The sequence below is a fragment of the Plecotus auritus genome (genome assembly GCF_963455305.1).
Source record: "Plecotus auritus genome assembly, chromosome: 2".
Lineage (NCBI taxonomy): Eukaryota > Metazoa > Chordata > Mammalia > Chiroptera > Vespertilionidae > Plecotus > Plecotus auritus.
The window spans coordinates 140,535,655-140,556,952 of record NC_137771.1 but is presented as its reverse complement, the minus strand read 5'-3'; the positions used below and the strand labels follow the sequence as shown (position 1 = coordinate 140,556,952).

The window sequence follows — 21,298 nt, the reverse complement described above, 5'->3', positions numbered from 1 at the left end:
TTAAAATTGTTTTAACTCTATAGTGAAATTTAACTTTCTAAGATAACGTATTTATTTTTCTTTCTTTCTAGGAATATTTTTATCCAAAATATTTAGGTAAGTTCAAAGGATTTTATTCACATAATTCTAGAAATGGAAGGGAATTAGATATGATCAAGTCTAGTCCTCTACTTGTATATTTCATCCATTACAATTTCATTAGCCTTGGGAGGAAGATTCTATTCTATATGCAATATTGCTGTTCTTTTATTTAAGTTATGTAGAAAAATTTAGAATTGTTCTTTAATTACCATGTGGAATTTTGACTCTTAGTTTTTTCAATTTCCTGTCTTTCTCATAGAGTCATTGGGCTAATACTAAGTTATATTTAGGTCATGGGTTATCTTTTAATGAAAGAAAATGTCTCTATACTCCCCAGAGCTGTGGCATAAATAATTATTAAAATGATTAGCAACTTCTCTCTTGGCAACATCACTTCATCATTTCCTGCAGTATCTGTCTCCATGTTTTGCTTTGGTACACAATTCTGGACTTCCTAGGAGTGAGGTCATTTCCATACCCAAACAGATGAGATGATTTCAACTAAATATCAGTTAAAGATAATTAGCTTTCAGTTTGCTTTAAGGAAATATGAGAACATTTGTATTAATATTACTTGGGATAGTTGTTAGCATTTCTCAGCAATAAAAGCCGGGTGTAATTTTCTCACCTCTTTCTGATGGGATTCTCTGCCCACAAAGGTGTGCTCTTGTCCTCCTTTAGGCTCAGATTTCTCCCCATTGGTGCCTTTTCCCATCCCACTCTCATCCCAGCCAACTTGAGCTTTGAGCCCTGTGAAAAAGAAAAATGAATCTTCCTTGAAAAAAAAAAGGTAGAAATGTACTCTGATATAGTACATGAATTACTATGCAGCTTAAAATTTATTGATATAATTTTGTGAATAACTTTCTATTACACTATTTTTTCCCTTGAAATTTGAGGGTTTAATTACAGTTTAGGGCTTTACTTTTTGTTTGTTTTTGAATACCCATGCACAAATTCCAGAGACCATGTTTAGATTCTGTATATCTCTTCTTTCCTCCCTTTCTTAGGGAGCCTGATATTGAAATGATGGTATGTACTTATATCTTCCCTTCAGGACAGTTAACAAGTAGCAGCCTAAGACCACTGTGTAGAAGACCCTTTTAGAACCAAGTGCTATTTTTCATAGTCTTGAAGTAGTTATGCTTTCATTTATGAGTGTCCACAATGGTCTGACTCGCTTTTTTTATTTTTATTTTTTTGGTAATCCTCACCCGAGGATATTTTTCCTTTGGTTTTTAGAGAGCGTGGAAGGGGCAGAGAAAGGCACAGAGAAACATCACTGTGAGAGAGTCACATCAATTGGTTGCCTCCTGTACACATGATAGAGCCTACAACTGAGATATGTGCCCTTGACCAGAATCGAACCTGGTGCCCTTCAGTACGTGGTCCGAAGCTCTATTCACTGAGCCAAACCAGCTAGGGCTATACATGACTCACTTTCTAAAGCAAAAACCACAGGTTTGCAGTGTTAAAGTGGAGAAAAGACAGAATAATAAGACTATTTCAGCTTCTCATTTTAGGTAGACATTTGATTATGTTATAATTAAAACAGACAATATTTGACTATTAAAGAGTTATAAGCTTGCATTAAAAAACATAGTGTTAATTCCTATTTCTTAAGTCCGTGTATTGAAACTGTAGGTGTTAAAACTCTAGAAAATACATACATTTGATCACAGAGTATATTTTGATAAAGATAAATAAGAATTTAATAGGGTATTATGTGTTTTGGAGGAGCTCCTTAGGTAAAACATTTTTCCTTTATTCTCCTTTTTTCTCAACCTTCCTCTTTGCTGGCTCAACCCAACTTTCTCTTCTCTTCACCTGTCTTATTTTGCAGCATGGTGGAAAAGCTAAGTATCAAATGAAAAAATAAGTAAGTAACATGTAGGCTCTAGTCCCAGACCTAAACAAAACATTTTTACTGTGTTAGGTTATGCAAGTTATTTAACTTTTTTTCTTCTATATTTAAATGTACACTATATTTTTTAACTTCAGAGCTATTGGGAATACCAAATAAGTACATTTATGGAGATATACTTTCTATTGTGTTAAACTTTTTAAAAATGTAATGTATTATCATTTAAATAACCCATATATGAAATAAAATATATTATTATGGTTTATTTTTTTATTTAAATTTCATATTTTGGACCTTATTTATACACAGGCATATGTAATTAATTCCACTGTTGAAGACAGAAAAGAAATGCTCTAAGTTAAACTTTTCTGTCATTTGATTTATATATTTTGTAGGCCAGATTTTCCTACTTGATAAAAAACCTTTAAAATCCTATCCCTGGTAATCCTAACAGTAATTTTACTAATTACCTCAGCCCATGCATAGAGGTCCTTACAGTGAGATAAGAACACTCAAGAGATTAGACCACTAATAACCTATACTTTTTGGACGGTGTTTAAATTTGGAGTTTCAGGGGTTCAGAAAGCACTTCAGTCTATCCATATATCCCATTACTGCATTGAAAACATAGAATTTGGACAGAAATGCTCTCTTTCTTTTTTTTTTAAATTTATTTTTTCTCAGGTTATTTTTTAGTTTTTTTTAAAAATTAATTTTTAGAGAGAGAGAAAGTTGAGGGAGATAGAAATATTTTTTTTATTATTTTTATTTATTATTTTTTTAAAATAAATCTTTATTGTTCAGATTATTACAGGTGTTCTTCTTTTTTTCCCCCTAGCTCCCCTCCACCTGATTTCCCACCCCACCCCATGCCCTTATCCCCCGCCACTGTCTTCATCCATAGGTGTAAGCTTTTTGTCCAGTCTCTTCCCACACCCCTCACACCCCCTCCCCCTTGAGAATTGTCAGTCCACTCCCTTTCTATGTCCCTGATTCTATTATATTCACCAGTCCATTCTGTTCTTCAGATTTTTTATTCACTTGATTTTTAGATTCACTTGTTGGTAGGTATGTATTTGATGTCATTTTGTTGTTCATAATTTTTATCTTTACCTTTTTCTTCTTCTTCCTCTTCTTAAAGAACACCCTTCAGCATTTCATGTAATCCTGGTTTGGTGATGATGAACTCCTTTAGCTTTTTCTTGTCTGTGAAGCTCTTTATCTGACCTTCAACTCTGAATGATAGCTTTGCTGGGTAGAGTAATCTTGGTTGTAGGTTCTTGCTGTTCATCACTTTGAATATTTCTTGCCACTCCTTTCTGGCCTGCATAGTTTCTGCTGAGAAATCAGCTGACAGTCGTATGGGTGCTCCCTTGTAGGTAACTAACCATTTTTCTCTTGCTGCTTTCAAGATTCTCTCTTTATCTTTTGCCCTTGGCATTTTAATTATGATGTGTCTTGGTGTGGTCCTCTTTGGATTCCTCTTGTATGGGGTTCTGTGTGCTTCCTGAACTTGTAAGTCTATTTCTTTCACCAGGTAGGGAAAGTTTTCTGTCATTATTTCTTCTAATAGGTTTTCAATATTTTGCTCTTTCTCTTCTTCTGGCACCCCAAAAATTCAGATGTTGGTACGCTTAAAGTTGTCCCAGAGGCTCCTTACACTATCTTCATATTTTTGGATTTTTTCTTTTTGTTTTTCTGGTTGGGTGTTTTTTGTTTCCTCATATTTCAGATCTTTGGTTTGATTCTTGGGGTACGTTGATCTACAGTTGAGTTTCTGTATATTCTTTATTTCAGACAGTGTATGCTTAATTTCTGACTGGTCCTTTTCCATTTTTTTGGCATTCTCATTAAGGTCCTTGAAGGTCTCACTAAGCTCCTCGGAGGTCTCATCAAGTTTCTCGGCGGTTTTTAGAAGATTCTTGAGTAACCTTATAAATGTGGTTCTGAACTCTATGTCGTTCATTAGTTTGCTTTCCTCCATTTCTCTCATTCGTGACATGTTTCTTTGTCTCTGCATTTTGGCTGCTTCCCTGTGTTGATGGAGTGGCTTTGTGTGGTAGGTGACCTATAGGGGCCAATAGCTCAGCCTCCCCAATCACCTGAGGTGGACGCCTTTGGTACACCCCTTTGTGGGCTGAGTGCAAAGTCTTGGTGTAGTTAAGCCTTGATTGCTGTTGGTACACTGGGAGGAATTGACCTCCAGGCCAATTGGCTGTGAGGACCCACTGTGTCTATAATGGAAGAACTGCTGCGCTGGAGACACGCTTATGGTGCAGGACTTGTTTCAGTGGGGCTTTGGTGCTCACTGAGTCTGCCTCTTGAATGTGTCACTTATGGATGTGAGGACTTGAAATCTGGTGTCTCACACTGACCACTAGGTACACTGGCTTCTGGATCTCCAATGGGGTGCAGGTCAGCTACAGTCTGAGGTCACCCAGCAGGAGCTACAGCAAGAACTACAGTTTTCTTCTCTTTGCTTGGGGTTTGGAGGTTTTGGAGCTGTCTGACCCGGGCTGCAAGTATGCTAGGTTAAGCTGCGATAGGGCAGGCCATTCATATGCTAAAGCCGCTGCTTGGAGCTTGGGTGGGTTTGTAGATTGTGCAGGGCGGGGTCTCAGGGCTTGACTAGGCTAGGGTGTGACTAGGCTAGGGCATGGCAAACAGCTATGGCTGCCAGTAAGCCGGCTCTGCGGCTCTGCGTCTCCGACCTTGTCCCCGCGTCCCGTGCCCCAGCACAATAAACAATTGTTCCTGCTCGCAGCCCTGCAAGCAAGCCTCCCTCACTTTCCGACCCCACGGCAGACAGTCAAGCTTCTCCCCATAGGAGTTTGGGTCCCCCGCGTCTCCCTAGAAACGAGTTCGGAGTAATCGGGAGCTTATCTCCCTTCGGGTTGAAAACAGCAGTGCTCCCAGTCACCCGTCGCCAGCCCGATTCGCGCGTCTCCGTACCTCAGCTTTTCAGCGCTTGTGCACCCCTCAATGCTGTTTTCTCTTTCCTTCTAGTTGTAGAACTTCCACTCAGCCAGCTTTCCCGTGGTTCTGGGTGATAGACGTTTTGTCTTTTAGTTGTAGTTTTGAAATTGTTGTGTGAGGCAGCAGTTTAGGTGTTTACCTACGCCGCCATCTTGGATCTCTCCTGGACACCGAGAGATAGAAATATTGATGAGAGAGAAACATCATGGATTGGCTGCCTCCTGGATTGAGCCCCAAACCCGAGCATGTGCCCTGACCTGGAATGGAACATGACCTCTTGGTTCCTGGGTTGACGCTCAACTATTGAACCACAGCAGCTGGGCAATGCTCTGGGTTTTTAAGTTGTGTTTTTTTCCTTAGAAAATAGAATAAATAACTCTACCATATATATTGACCTTTAAAATATCACCTGATAGAGTGGAATATTCTATTAATGGGAGAGAAACTTTTTGGGAAGAATGCTAAATTCTGAGCCTAAATATAAATATTAGAAATTATTTTTAATTTCTGGTTCTTACCAAGTTGGTGAATTAGCCCAGACTGCTGACTTCCCTTAAAATCATCTTAAGGGAAACAACAGCATTCCAGGCACTAATAATAACAAAATAAAAATTTAAAACAAAACAAGAAATATGAGAAACCCATGGGTAGACTGAAGACTGGTTTGACCTAGCATGGGAATCGGGGTGCTGACTGCTGATGCAGCAGTTGGAGGACAGATTGCAATACTTAAAAAACTGATCTAAGCATTCCAATCAAGAAAAACTTTTGAAAGTAAACCCTGAGTAACAAGAAATAAGGAAATAATAAAAATAGTGGTAGAAATAAGTTAAATGGAAAATAAAAGAGAAATTAACAAAAACAATAAATCTTTCCTTGAAAAGTATAAGTTAGACTGACCTCTTGTAAGAAGAATCAAGGGAAAAGAAAGAGGGAATGCCAAAACAAAGTGGAGGGTAAAAATGGGAAATACTGAAAACTCCCAATATAGATGAGATTTATAATCATAAAATAAAATATTACAAATAGCTATCCCAAAATATATTTAGAGACTGGATAAAATGGATATATTCCTAGAAAAATATAAATCATCTGTATATATATATATATTTTTTTAGTTAAATTAAATGAAATTAATTTTTTTTATTAATAAATCTTTATTCAGATTATTACAATTGTTTCTCCTTTTCCCCCCCATAGCTCCCCTCCACCCGGTTCCCACCCCACCTTCTGCCCTTACCTCCCCCCCACTGTCCTCATCCATAGGTGTATGATTTTTGTCCAGTCTCTTCCTGAATCCCCCATACCCCTTTCCCCCTGAGAATTATCAGTCCACTCCCTTTCTATGCCCCTGATTCTATTATATTCACCAGATTATTCTGTTCCTCAGGTTTTTAATTCACTTGATTTTTAGGTTCACTTGTTGATAGATATGTATTTGTTGTTCATAATTTTTATCTTTACTTTTTTCTTCTTCCTCTTCTTTAAGAATACCTTTCAGCATTTCATATAATACTGGTTTGGTGGTGATGAACTCCTTTAGCTTTTTCTTATCTGTGAAGCTCTTTATCTGCCCTTCAATTCCGAATGATAGCTTTGCTGGGTAGAGTAATCTTGGTTGTAGGTTCTTGCTATTCATCACATTGAAAATTTCTTGCCACTCCCGTCTGGCCTGCATAGTTTCTGTTGAGAAATCAGCTGACAGTCGTATGGGTGCTCCCTTGTAGGTAATTAACTGTTTTCTCTTGCTGCTTTTAATATTCTCTCTTTGTCTTTTGCTCTTGGCATTTTAATTATGATGTGTCTTGGTGTGGTCCTCTTTGGGTTCCTTTTGTTTGGGGTTCTGTGCACTTCCTGGACTTGTAAGTCTATTTCTTTCACCAGGTGGGGGAAGTTTTCGGTCATTATTTCTTCAAATAGGTTTTCAGTATCTTGCTCTGTCTCTTCTTCTGGCACCCCCATAATTCTGATGTTGGTACGCTTGAAGTTGTCCCAGAGTCTTCTTACACTATCTTCAACTTTTTGGATTTTTTTTTTCTTTTTGCTTTTTTGGTTGAGTGTTTTTTGCTTCTTTGTATTTCAATTCTTTGACTTGATTCTTGTGTTCCTCTAGTCTGTTTTTGGGTCTCTGTATAATATTTTTTATTTCAGTCAGTGTATGTTTAATTTCTAGTTGGTCCTTTTTCATATCTTCGAGGGTCTCATTATATTTATTGGCCTTTTCTAGGATATTCTTGAAAAGCCTTATAACCGTGGTTTTGAATTCTATATCCAGTCATTTGTTTTCCTCCATTTCTTTTGTTTGTGATCTGTTTCTTTGATGCCACATTTTCACTGCTTCCCTGAGTTGGTAGGATAGATTTGTGTGCTAGGTTTCCTATATGGCCCAGTGGGTTGGCCTCCCCAGTTAACCTGAGGTGGACACTCTTGGTGCACCCCTTTGTGGACTGTGTGTACAGCCTTGTTGTAGTTAAGTCTTGATTGTTGTTTGTATCACTGGGAGGAATTGACCTCCAGGCCAGTTGGCTATAAGGATCAACTGTGTCTATGCTGGAAGAAGTTCGGTGCTGGAGACAGCCTTATAGGATTAGACTTGCCAAATTGCAATAGCCTCTGTGCTCAGCTTGGATGGGGTGGAGTCTCAGGGCGGAGCAGACAGTCTTGGCTTCCCGTCAGCCTTGCTCTTGCGCGCACGCGCGCGCCTTCAGACCTCTGCCTTCCCCGGCTCCCGAGTCTCAGCCCGAGAGTCCAGATTCTTCCCACAAGAGCGTGGGTCCCCAGGGGCTCTCCTGGAACTAGGGTTCAGTGCAGTCAGAACTGGGGCTCAGTGCAGTCACGAGCCTCTGACTCCCTTCCACTAGGGAAAGCCTGTGGCAATCTCCGCAGCCTTTGTGCGCACTGGCACACGCGCACCTTCAGACCTCTGCCTTCCTCGGCTCCTGAGTCTCCGCCCGAGAGTCCAGATTCCCCCCGTAAGAGCGTGGGTCCCTAGGGGCTCACCTGGAACTGGGGTTCAGTGCAGTCAGAACTGGGGTTCAGTGCGGTCGGGGGCTTCCTTCCCCCTTCCACCAGAGAAAGTCAGCCAGGCTCTCAGCCGCCCTTCCTCTCTGCACGCACAAAGACCCTTTGCCGTACCTCCAATTCTCTGTGAGCTTTTCTCTTCCCTTTTAGTTGTAGAATTTTCACTCAGCCAGCTTTCCTGTGGTTCAGGATGTCCGTCCTGTCTTTTAGTTGTAGTTTTGAAATTGTTGTGCGTGGCAGCAGTTTAGGTGCTTACCTATGCCGCCATCTTTGTTTCTCCATTCATCTGTATTTTTACATGAAGAAATAGAGAACTTGATTTTATAAATGAGCACTAAATAAGTTAACCTCCTCCCCATTCAAAGCTTTCTCCTTTGTATTCCCCCAAATCCAAACCCAGATGTTATATGGGTGAGTTCTTCTACATTTAAAATTGTCCCAGAAAATAGAAAAAGATCTGTGTTGTGAGTTTATTCTAAAAGACTGGTGTGGATCTTGATTCCAAAATCAAATAAGGACAACACAAGACAATAAAAATATAATTTCTTTTAATTTATGAACTAATTCTAAGTAAAATTACATCCAATCTAATGTAAAGTATATTAAAAATATTACGTCATGGTAAAGTAGATTTTATTCCAGAAATTCAAGGAGGTTTAACATCAGAAAATTCATTAATGTAATTCTCCACATAAATAGAAAATTCATTAATTGTAATTCTCAATTCATACAGAAAAAGTAGTTGATAAAGTTCAACACTTAATTATGATAAAAAACTTTTGGCAAACTACAATTATAGGAGAACTTTATGATCTTGGTAAAGGTTATATATAGAATAACCATGTAATTTATCCTCCAAATTTTGATATTTTGTTTAGGTCTAATATTACACTAGAAAAATGCCAAGTAAAAACAAATAAATAGTTTTCTCCTGGATAAATTGGCATGTATGGTCATGCTAATGATATACACACAACATGAGAGAAAGAAAGAATGGAAGGACCGAAGGATAGAATAAGAGAAGGAAGAAAAGGAAGGGAAAATAAGAACAAAATGTTATATTTAATGGGTAAACTTTAGATATAGTCTCTTTATGATTGATAGCAAAAATAGAAGCACGTCAGGTTACAGATAACTTAATAAGGAAAGAAAAGTAAGAATAGTGTAAATCAACAAATGACAAGTGCTGGCGAGGATGCGGAGAAAAAGGAACCCTCATGCACTTCTGGTGGGAATGCAGACTGGTGGAGCCACTGTGGAGAACATTATGGTGTTTCCTCAAAAAACTAAATATGGAACTCCCATTTGACCCAGTGATCCCACTTCTAGGAATATATCCCAAGAAACTAGAAACACCAATTAGAAAGGATATATGCACCCCTATGTTCATAGCAGCACAATTCACCATAGCTAAGATTTGGAAACAGCCTAAGTGCCCATCAGCAGATGAGTGGATTAAAAAACTGTGTTACATCTACATAATGGAATACTACGCTGTGGTAAAAAAGAAGGAGTTCTTACCATTTGCAACAGCATGGATGGAACTGGAGAGCATTATGATAAGTGAAATAAGCCAATCAGAGAAAGATAAATATCACATGATCTCACTCATTTATGGAAACTAATGAACAACATAAACTGATGAACAAAAACAGATCCAGAGACAGAGAAACATCGATCAGAACGTCAAACCTCAAGGAAGGTAGGGGAGGATGGGGGTAAGGGAGAGAAATCAACCAAAGGACTTGTATACATGCATGTAAGTCTAACCAATGGACACAGACAACAGGGGGGTAAGGGCATGAATGGGGGGTTGGGGGAGTAATAGGGGAATAAGGACACATGTAATACCTTAATAAAGAAAAAAAAGGAATAGTGTAGATCATAAGGCAAAATCTATGACTATCATTATTTGTAATTGATATGATGATATCAATTAGAAACACCCATTTATATATGAAACCTAATATTTGATAAAGATGATACTGTATGTCACCTTGAATTGTTTAGAAGATCATGTTGGGAAGACTGGCTAACTATAATCAGAAGAATAAATCTGGGTTCCTATCACCAAATGAAAAGATGGATCATAGGTGAAATAAAGATACACACTAATGTTAAAATAAAGTAAAATGATTGAAATGAGACAAAAACTATATGAGAATATCTTTATGATCAATGGCATGGAACAAAAAACCTCAAATGCACAAACCATAAGGCAAAATAATTGGTAAATTTGATTACAACAAAATTAAGAACTTCTCTTAAAAGAGAAAAAGGATATGATTAAGAGACAAGAAGAGAATGAGATGATATTATAAATGTTTAATTTTTGCAAACCCACATGAACAATGGATAAGTGTGAAAAGAAAAATGGTTACAAAATAATAAAATATTCATAGAAGGAAACCCAAATTTTTATTTATTTTTAAAATATTTATTTATTTATTTATTTATTTATTTATTTATTTATTGTTAATCCTAACCTGAGGATATTTTTCCATTGATTTTTAGAGATAGTGGAAGGGTGAGGGACACATCAATTGGTTGCCTTCCACATGTGCTGGACCAGGGCTGGAGATTGAGCCTGCAATCGAGGTCTGTGCCCTTGACTGGAATCAAACCTAGGCCAATGCTCTATCTGTTGAGCCAAACCAGCTAGGGCAGAAACCCCAATTTAAAAAAAAAGAGATATGCTCCATCTCACTGGAAATCAGAAAAACATTGTGATGTAACTTTATTACCTACTAGAGGCCTGGTGCATGAAATTCATGCACGGATAGGGTCCCTAGGCCTGGCTGGTGATCAGGGCTGATCGGGACCTTCCAGCTGCCAGTTGGAGCCTTCCTTCCCTAGCTGCCAGCTGCCGGCCAGGGCCTTCCTTTGTTCTGTGCTGCTCCCTGATGGTCAGCACACATTATAGCGAGCAATCAACCTTCCAGTCCAACTCCCAGTCCAACTCCCGAGGGAACACTTTGCATATTAGCCTTTTATATATGTACTAGAGGCCTGATGCACAAAATTCGTGCAAGGGTAGGCCTTCCTTCCCCTGGCTGCTGGCACCGGCTTCCCTCTGGCACCCAGGACCCAGGCTTCCCTCCCAGCCCCGGTTTTATCTGGAAGGTCGTCCAGAAGGACGTCTGGTCTAATTAGAATACTACGCTTTTATTATTATAGATATATATTCTGGCAACAATTAGAAAGCCAGAATATGAAAGTTCTTATGCTGTGATGGTGGGAATGCACCTCTGGAGAGCCTTTAAGTTCATGCCTAGCTAATGATCCTGCAATTCCAGAAGCCCCTTGGAATCTATTCCATAGAAATTTCTTATTCATGTGATAATAAGACATACATCAAGATATATCCATTGCAGTGCTGCTTGTAGAGGTGGGAAATTGGAAGCAATCTGAGTATTGCAGATAGAGAGGATTTTTAAAATGGTGATTGTATGCCATGAGTAATATTTAGTAGTTAGGAGCAATAAATTATATATAATAGCCCATTGATAGATCATAAAAATATAATGCTAAGGAAGAAATATCAGAAAACATGATACATATTATACAACCTTTTATAGAAATGAAAATTCATGTACACAAAATTATAAATCTATATTTTATAAGAATACATACAAATAAAAATGCATGTTAATTAGAATGATTGCAGAAGGGGTGATTGGGGGTGGAAATGGAGTTAAAAAGCTGCAAACAACAGGCTTTTTAAAGATAAATAATAGTAATGTATCATCAAGAGGGGAGTATGAATAACAGTCTTCCACTTACAAGCAAGCACTTATAGATCTTTATGTGATGGTATCTTCTGTGATTTAAAGACAGGGGGATGCAAATGTAGTTTCTGAAAGAGAAAAATTTGCCAGACTCTGGCTCCATTACAATCCCAATAAAACTTTTGTTTAGGTGGCACTGGCAGTGTTAACTATTTTTTAAAATTGACCAATTCAGACAGGTAGTTTAGTGGTGCCTACAACAGGTGGTAAAAGAGAATCAAATAATTTGGTCCCTAATAATATTAATGAAGAAAAAAGTAAATAGAGGGGGTGTGTAGGAATTGTCATACTAGACTAAATGTTACCGTGTAGTGGGAAGCTGTGAGGATTAGGCAATTGTGGCATATTGTGTGCAAAGAGGTAAAGGGTAGTATATGACAGTGGTCGGCAAACTCATTAGTCCACAGAGCGGCAAACAAATCAAAGTGCTTTTTTTCTTAGATTTGCCTCCCCCGAGGATATTTTTCCATTGACTTTTAGAGTGGAAGAGAGAGGGAGAGAGAAACATTGATGTGAGAGAGACACATCGATTGGTTGCCTCCTGCAACCGAGGTATGTGCCCTTGTCCAGAGTTGAACCCAGGACTTTTCAGTCCCCAGGCCGATGCTCTATCCACTGAGTCAAACAAGCCAGGGAACAAATTTCTGTTTCTAATCCCATTTCTTACAAGAACTTCTGCTTTAAGTTACAAAAACTGGGACAGTCTTTCTCTAACTCTCAACTTTCTACTCATTCTCTCTGAGTTCCCCATTCCTAGTGTGCAAAAAGAATGAGAAGTGGAAGGTGAGGGCTCTATATTACACTGCTTTGGAGTAGTCATGCAGCTGGCTCTCAACACTGTAATTCTCAATGCAGATTTCCATAAAAACATTATCACGCATATGAATATAGACTTGTATATAAGGTGCATTATGGGTTAAGTCTACTTTGTCATCTAGCCTAGAGTCCTACTCACCATATGAAAACATTTCACATGGCCCTCTAACCTAAGGGCTTTCAAATTTTGGCTGTTATTTACTGCCCAGTGGTGCAAAAGGTGGCTTTCTCACAAAGGAGGAATCCTAATGCAATATCTAAGTAGTTAATTCTGGGATTGGGTGATTGAGAAGGAGGGACAAATGAATCTGGAGAAAGAATAAAGTCCTTAGGTCTCATTTGGCCTGCAGAAAGACCATTATGTTGTAAGATGTTATCTCTGTGGGGAAATATTCCAGCCCATCACTGTAGGCTGAATAATGATGTCCCCCAAATGGTTCATGTCCTAATCCTTAGAACCTGTAAATGTTACCTTATATGGCAAAACGGACTTTGAAAATTAAATTGAGGATCTTGAGATAGTGACATTATCCTGGCTTATCTGGGAGGGCCCAGAGTAATCGTCAGCGTCCTTATACAAGGGAGGCAGGAGATCTGAGTAGGTAGTAGGTTATATAACAATGAAGCAAAAGTTGGTAGTGATGTGAGGATAGGCCTACAAGCCAAAGAGTGCAGGTGGCTTCTAGGATCTGAAAAAGGCAAGGAAATAGATTCTCCCTTGAAGTCTCCAGAAGGGATACAGCCCTGTTGAGACTGTAATTTTAGACTTCTGGTTCCTATAGCTGTAAGAGAATAAACTTACGTTGATTTGAGCACTAAGATTATGGTAATTTGTCACAGCATCAGTAAGATACTAATGTACACATTGACTTCAAATGGAGCCTTTAAATCAATCTGTTATACATTGTACCTTCCACAGATGGCTGCAGAAATATCTCACATCACACATACTCTTTTGCAATACCCTCTTGCCACTTCCCATTCACTACATGGAGTCCATGCTTGCCACCTCTCCCCCTTGAATCAGTGTGGAACCCGGGACTGCTTCCATCAATAGAATGGTGGAAGTGATAAAATGCCTCCTAGTTGGCCTGGCAACTTCCACCTGTCAGCTAGCTACCCTGAAAGAAGTGCCATGTTAGAACCAGCATGCTAAGAGAAACTCAACCACATGGAGCAGCCCTGCAGCATGATATGCCATATGGAGAGGGTGATGCCAAGGAGCCTGAGCTGTCAGACATGTGAATGAAAAGCTATCTTGGAGGTGGATCCTCCAGTATGTGCAGCAGAGACAAACAACCCAACCCAACACTTTCTAAATATTTGACCCACAAATTCGTGGCTAAAGTAGAATAATTATTTTAAGCTACCAATTATAGGGTTTGTTTCTCAGCAAAAGATAATCAAATCCACCTTTTTAGTAAGTTGATGACTATCTGCACAATGAAGTGATATACTGTTGTTTTCAGTGGCTATTAAAGAACATGTTGTTGGCACTAAGTGACCCCTAGTTACTTTAAAGACTGTAAGTATTTTATCTCTATTTTTTCAGCTATTATTTCTGCCAGATTGCCATATGTAATTTCACAGAGTTGTAGTGAGGAAAAAAATGAATGCAGTAAACCTGCTTTGCTTTGTACTATTGAGGCATTATGCAGATATTATTATGTTAGTCTCTATGCAACATTGGAAGAATTGGATGTTGTTTACAGCAACCAGAAACATTAACTAATTCTATTGATTTAATTACAAACACTTTCTAAATCAGGCTCTGATCTACAGATTTGAGGATAACTGTATAGGTCTTTGCTATAGAGTTACATATTTTTGTGTGTGTGACAATAAATCTCTTTGCAAATCCAAGAACTTTTTCACTTCTGGTATTAAGGTTCTTTTCCAAAGAGAAGCTTTCATAAACCTACTAGAGGCCCGGTGCATGGATTTGTGCACTGATGGGGTCGCTCGGCCTGGCCTGTGCCTTCTCACAATCCGGGACCCCTCGGGGGATGTCGGACTGCTGGTTTCAGCCTGATCCCTGCAGGCCAGGCCGAGGGACCCCACCAGTGCACAAATCCATGCACCGGGCCTCTAGTATGCATATACGATCTCTGGTTAATCTCTTCCTGCCCTTCCTGCTCCTACCTTCTTTCTGAGATTCATCAGTCTGTTCCATGTTTCCATGCCTGTGTGTTGAGCATCTGCCCCCTGGTGGTCATTGCGCATCACAGCTACTGGTCAACTGATAGAATGGTTGCTTAGGCTTTTATATGTATAGATTTTTCATGAATCTGTATTTTTGCAATCTTGCTTTGAATGCTGAATCTGTAAGTCCACAGGAATATAAATATTGTGCCTCTTTGCATAATTTCAACCATGATTTCAGATCCTGTGAGCATGCCAACTCTAAGAAGATTACATTTGTTTGTATTTACAGGTTGTCTTGGCTCCTTCCGAGCTGGATTGTTCACTGCTGTACGTCAGTCAACTAATGCTTACGCTGACTTAAGGAGCTGTGTCAATGGTAAATTACCTCTACAATCAATTTAAAAACAAAACCAAACAAAAAGCTGCAAAAAGTACACCCATAAAAATATGTTTAAAAATTAACAAATGAACCCTTGAAGGTTATGCCCAACAAGGAGGTTTGTTCAAAATGCATTTGAAAGAATGCTTGTCATATGTAAATGCTACTGCTTTATTAAAAATGAATTTTTGAACTGTCTGCCTTGTTTACTAAGCTTTAGGTCATAGATTTCAGAATTTTATTCCCAAAAGCTTTATTTTGACTGTCATTGCATAATCATGTAGTATGACCAAATGTGACAGTTGATTAATAGATCGAAATTGAGCCAAGTTATTGTTCTAACTATTGGCATCAATAACATAAATGTGGAAAATGTTATGATCCCAAATTAGCCCTGTCCCTCTGAAGTTCACATAGAGTCTAGTGATAATTCTGGTACATTATCTATCTCTGATTTACCAGTTTCCTGAGAGTCAGAGAGAAAAAGGTGAAATTGCAAGAAGTTGAAAATGCAAGATTGGAATGTTTGTCCAGTGAATATTTTACAAGCAGCATTGGCAATATCTAGATATTTACTTGCATTTTCTCTAATATAAAGTTAGTTATAATTACATAATTATAAAACTATTTGAACACATATTTAATTCACACTTTATCCCTTTTTTAATTTACCAAAGGACAGGAAAGCAATTTGATAACAATTTCTGATTGGTCTATTATTTTAATTCCTAATTTATTACTATTTTAAAAAACTACTTGATGAACTTATGAGGACATTTAAAAATTGTGGTAATTAAGTTTCAGCTAGGTTTAAAATGTTTTTCTTTGCAAGACACAGAATTTTCTTCTAGCTAACCTAAGCAGAGGGGACTGTTTGGGAAGTATGGAAGGAACTCGCAGAGTTGACTAGGAAGGCTGGAGAAGCAGGCGTGGAAATGTGTAGGAACCTAGGGATCCTGCAGTGTTCCTTGAGGAGAGAGAAACCACAAATGACTAAAGAAACAAATGGAATGTCATTTAAGATAGTGATAAAGTGTTCTGACATTTTATGAAGAAAATTCTTTCCCCTAAGGATCACAGTACTCTGCTACCTTTTTTTTAAGTGTCTGAAAACCATTATTTCATGTATTTTGACCAGAGTTCTATTTATTTAAGGCAGGAAGATAAGTCTGGTCTCTGTTACTCCATTTTAGCCCAAATTGGAAATCCCCAATTTTTTTTCTATTAATATTGAGAGTAGTTTTATGTGTCCTGTATATCTCATGGAACTGTTTTAATGGTCAAGTATGGTAATATATATGAAAAAATATCTAAATTACAGTAATGAAATACTGTATATATTTGCAAATATAAGAGTAGTTTCCATTTACAAAATAAAAAGTTTTTCTAATGGACTCACTATTTTATGAAAAAGTATTATTTGAAAGAAGGATTTACAATTTTTTGTTTGTTTATTATAGGCTTCATGCCCAGATTTCTATCAAAAGGTATATCATTTTATTTACTATGGCATGAGGTAAAAATTAACTAGATGTCTACTTCCTTTAGCCATTCCAGACCAGTGCAACCCTCTGCCATGCAATGAAGACGGATATCTGAGCTGCAAAGATGGCCAGGCTACATTCACTTGCAAGTGTAAATCGGGTTGGCAAGGAGAGAAGTGTGAATTCGGTATGTATAAAATACCCATTTGGCTTATCTGGATCAACCCCCTGAGAAATTTTCTGAAAGATTTATCACTTTAAAAATAATTTATTTTCTGGTTTTTAGATATAAATGAATGCAAAAATCCCTCAAACATAAATGGAGGTTGCAGTCAGATTTGTGATAATACACCTGGAAGTTACCAATGTTCTTGTAAAAGTGGTTTTGTTCTACTTTCAAATAAAAAGGACTGCAAAGGTAAGAGCAAGAAGGTAGAATAAGAAGATATTTACCATGTGAGAGCAAAATTCAATTAGAGAAATTTCCCCAGGAAATTCTTGGAAAACTCTTTGGTTATAGGCTGTTATAGTAAATATACATTACTATGCACTTTGAAGCCTTCTGATATTATGGGACTGCCTTTTAATTTTTTATAGGACATTTATTGTTTTCTTATTGTATTTAATTATAGAATATCTTCTTATTGCATATGTATGTGTGCACACATGTGATCACATTTTAAAAATAATTTAATTATGCCCTGGTCAGGTGGTTCAGTTGGTTGGAGCATTGTCCTGTACATCAAACAATTTCGGGTTCGATCTCCTATCAGGGCATGTATGAGAAGCAACTGATCCTTGTTTCTCTCTCTTGCATTGATCTCTCTCTCTCTCTCTCTCTCTCAAAATAAAACGTATCTTCAAATGAGGATTAAAAAAAAAGAAAACATAATTTTATTATAATATGGTGATAAAGTGAAATTTCATGCAAGTCCTTGCATACTACAGTGCTTGCAAAATTGTTTATACTTTCTTTTTCAGACACTATATTATTTCCTTTATTCCAATGAGATAAACAACTATAGAAAAAAATCCAACACAATCATTAGTAACTTTTTTGTTGTATTTTATGTTTCCTTGTCAGAAATATCTCTAATTTCAAGTATAAACCCTTCATCTTGCACCTCATTTCCTGTTGGAAATTTGGGGAAAGTGAAGAACTGACTTTCTTTCTTTATTCTACATCTAAGAGCACATCATTTTTCATTAGTCTTTTTTTTTTAAATCTCAGACTTTAATTATTTCTGTCAATTTAGCTTTATAACAGTCATTTTACTAACATATTTCTTTTTTTCTTTATGCTTCTCTGTTCCCCGAGTTTTGACTTTTTTTTTAATCTCTGCATGTCTTTTCCATTAGACTACTTTAACTGCTGTAACTAAATCTTCAAGTGTAATTGGTAGGTATGTAGATGACTAAAAATGAAAATTTCCAGCCTGAAGTTCAATTTTGCCTTAAGAAACTAGAAGTTTTTCTTTCTCCCCCCCCCCCTCCCTCCCTTCCTCCCTCCCTCCCTCCTTCCCTCCCTTCCTCTTTCCCTCTCTCTCCCTCCCTCTCTTTCTTTTACTACTCCTCCACCTCCTCTGTCTCTTCTTGCTACAAGGTAAAAAAAAAAATTAGTAAATTAAAATATAAAGTTTTCTCCATTCATATCTGCTTTGGTAAATATACCAAATTGAATTCATAGTCAAGGAAAGGTCTGCCCCTCAAGGCACTGTAGTGTTGGTGGAGTATAGTTTACTAAAATATTTAAAGTGCAGTTCAATGACTAAAGTGAAGTGTATGAACTAAAAATTTCTAAACATATGTCTAGTTTGTAATCATATATCTTTCTTGTTTGCCTATATGAAAGTCTATTTGAGGTTAAACATTTAGAATACCAATATCATTAGAACATCAGTTATAGAAAACCATCATAATGCAAGATACCATATGCATGCCATAAACAAATAGTACCCATTCATACTACTACATTAAAAAACTTAAGTAGTCTGTTCTAAAGAATTTGTGACATATTTTTAATTAAAAGGTATTTAATCCTTATATACTGAAGTTATACATGTGCATGTAAATTACCACAAAAAGTACTCATAAATTAGAAGGTCCCGATTGACCAGAACATATGGTCTTGTGTACTTCATTTGCATAGCTTTTTATCCATAATATCTAATTAATAGAGTACAGAACTCTGAGAAGAATGTGTATACAATTATTACAATAAGGCCTTTGTCAACACGTGGATATGCTTGGATCAACTTGACAGGAAATGTCTAAAAAATTCAAGAATAAAACTTTTCATCAGTCATTAGATGTCAGTGTAGAGTCATAAAATCAATGAGCTATAACCTGAACTCATATGATTTAAATAATTCCTTGCAATATTTCTCAGACCAAATAATTTAGGCATATGTTTTTACTTTCTTTTAAAAATATTAAATATTTTATTTTGAAGTAATATAGATTCACATGCTGTTGTAAGAAATAATAAAAAGAGATCCCATGAACCTTTGCCCAGTTTTCCCTAATGGTAACATTTTACAAAACTATAGTACATTATCACACCCAGGATACTGACACTTACAGAGTCAAGATACAGGGAAATTCCCTTACCACAGGGATTGATTCTATTATTTTTGTGCATGTCATTTTATTATTTTTATCCTCACCCTAGAAGTGAGGATATTTTTTTCTGATTTTTAGAGAGAGTGGAAGGGGGAGAGAGAGGAGAGAGAAACATTGGTTGCCTCCCATATGTGCCCTAATGGGGGTGGGAGAGTAGGTGGGTAGGGACCAGACCTGCAACGCAGGTACATGCCCTTGACCAGGAATCTACCTGCGACCCTCTGGTTCACAGGCCGATGCTCTAACCATTTAGCTATGCTGACCAGTGTGCATGTCTTTTAAAATAGAATAATGTCTGAAATGTTGGTTATTAGTCTGTGGAAAAGTTAAACCCCCAACTTTTTAAAATATATATATATTTATTTATTTCAGAGAGGAAGGGAGAGGGAGAGAGAGATAGAAACATCAATGATGAGAGAGAATCATTGATCATCTGCCTTCTGCATGCCCCCCACTGGGGATCGAGCCCACAACCCGGGCATGTGCCCTTAATTGGATTTGAACCTGGGACCCTTCAGTCCACAGACTGATGCTTTATCCACTGAGCCAAACCAGCTAGGGCAACTCCCAACTTTTTAGAGTAGAAAGTATATTTTTCATTCTAAACTTGCCTTCAGAAAGGACAAATGAGAAAAGTTCACTTATAATTAGATCTCCATTGAATTATTTCTATCACTTTTTTTTTTGTTTTTACAGGTTCTTATCTAGTAACTAATTGCAATCAATACTTTGTCTCCTACTCTACTATGTAATGTAATAAACACATCTGAAATTTCAGGAATATTAATTTAGCATTAAAATTTGTATTGGATTAACTGCAGCTTTATAAATACTTTGAGACCTTACTCAATCTCACTTTAAATTTGAGTCACTCTTGAATATTTGAGGCAACAATAATGGTATGTAGTTTAGCTATTGTTTTTCCAAGGGAAAAACGTAAGACTGATGAGCCATCTCACATTTGTTTTTTATATTTGTGATAACACAGAGTGTATATACTTTTAAGACCATATTTCAGAAACATGTATTTAGAAGTACATATGAATAATATGGTGGCCCTGGCTGGTGTGGCTCAGTTGGTTGGGTTCCATCCTATTCAATGAAAGGTTGCTTGTTTGATTCCTGGTCAGGGCACATGTTTGGGTTGCAGGCTCAATTCCCAGTAGGGGGCATGCAGGAGGCAGCTGATGTTTCACTCTCACATTGATGTTTCTCTCTTCATCTCCTCCCTCTCTCTCTCTAAAAATCAACTTAAAATATTTTTTTTTTTAAAAAAGAAATGATTATGGTAAATCCTTTATCCCATTTATTTTCATAGTGTAGCCTGGTAGATAAGACAATAACTAAAGCCCTGTCTTTCATTTACATAACTACACATTGCAAACATCAATCAAATTCTCTGCACTTGCATAAAGATATAATATTTAGTGAACTAAAATATGATAGATTTAATATTTTGTTATTCTCAGGCCACTCTGTTATCTTATTTCATATATTAAACCAGATCCGGGAAACACAGATCAAGGGTTCTTTGCTAGCTTGGTATGGGAAAAATGTCTTTTAATATATTGGTTTCATTTATAGATGTGGATGAATGCTCTGTGAAGCCAGACATTTGTGGCACAGCTGTGTGCAAGAACACTCCAGGAGACTTTGAATGTGAATGTGCTGAAGGTTACAGTTACAATCCCACATCAAAGTCTTGTGAAGGTAGAGTTGTGGTCATGTCATTGTTGATGGTGGAGAGGGTGGGTTTGAACCCTGATTTGGTATTTAGAAGCATTGGTTCTGTTTGACATCAACAATCAGATTTTCTAAGATGGTCAAATACATCTTAGTTTGTTCAATTGAATAATCATTGGCTTCCTTCCAAAGTGAAAATATGCAAGACACATGTCTTTAGGTTTAGTGATAGTACTCCAGTGGGCCCTCTAAGCTAAATATGGATTAGAGACCTCCCATGTATGATAAAAGCAAAATAAACACATTCTCACATCATTTAAATAATATTCAAAGATAAAAAGAGTTTCAAGCTGGAAGGAATAATACACACATACAAAAAAAGAGACAAGTTTAAAAATCATGTGGAAGTTACAACAAGGGTGGTTAGAAACCTTCCATT

The 21,298-nt window shown here is 37.3% G+C and overlaps 1 protein-coding gene across 2 annotated transcripts in view; it reads left to right on the top strand.

Moving 5' to 3' along the window:
- Window positions 1-21,298, top strand: part of PROS1 (protein S) — a 117,988-nt gene that overhangs the window by 52,833 nt on the left and 43,857 nt on the right. The window contains exons 3-7 of one of the 2 annotated variants that reach the window (XM_080657296.1): window positions 72-96; window positions 14,981-15,067; window positions 16,619-16,741; window positions 16,841-16,972; window positions 20,761-20,886. In XM_080657296.1, the coding sequence (XP_080513422.1) occupies window positions 72-96; window positions 14,981-15,067; window positions 16,619-16,741; window positions 16,841-16,972; window positions 20,761-20,886 (493 nt within the window). The remainder of the gene's footprint in view (window positions 1-71; window positions 97-14,980; window positions 15,068-16,618; window positions 16,742-16,840; window positions 16,973-20,760; window positions 20,887-21,298) is intronic. The other variant, XM_080657297.1, reaches the window with a different exon arrangement.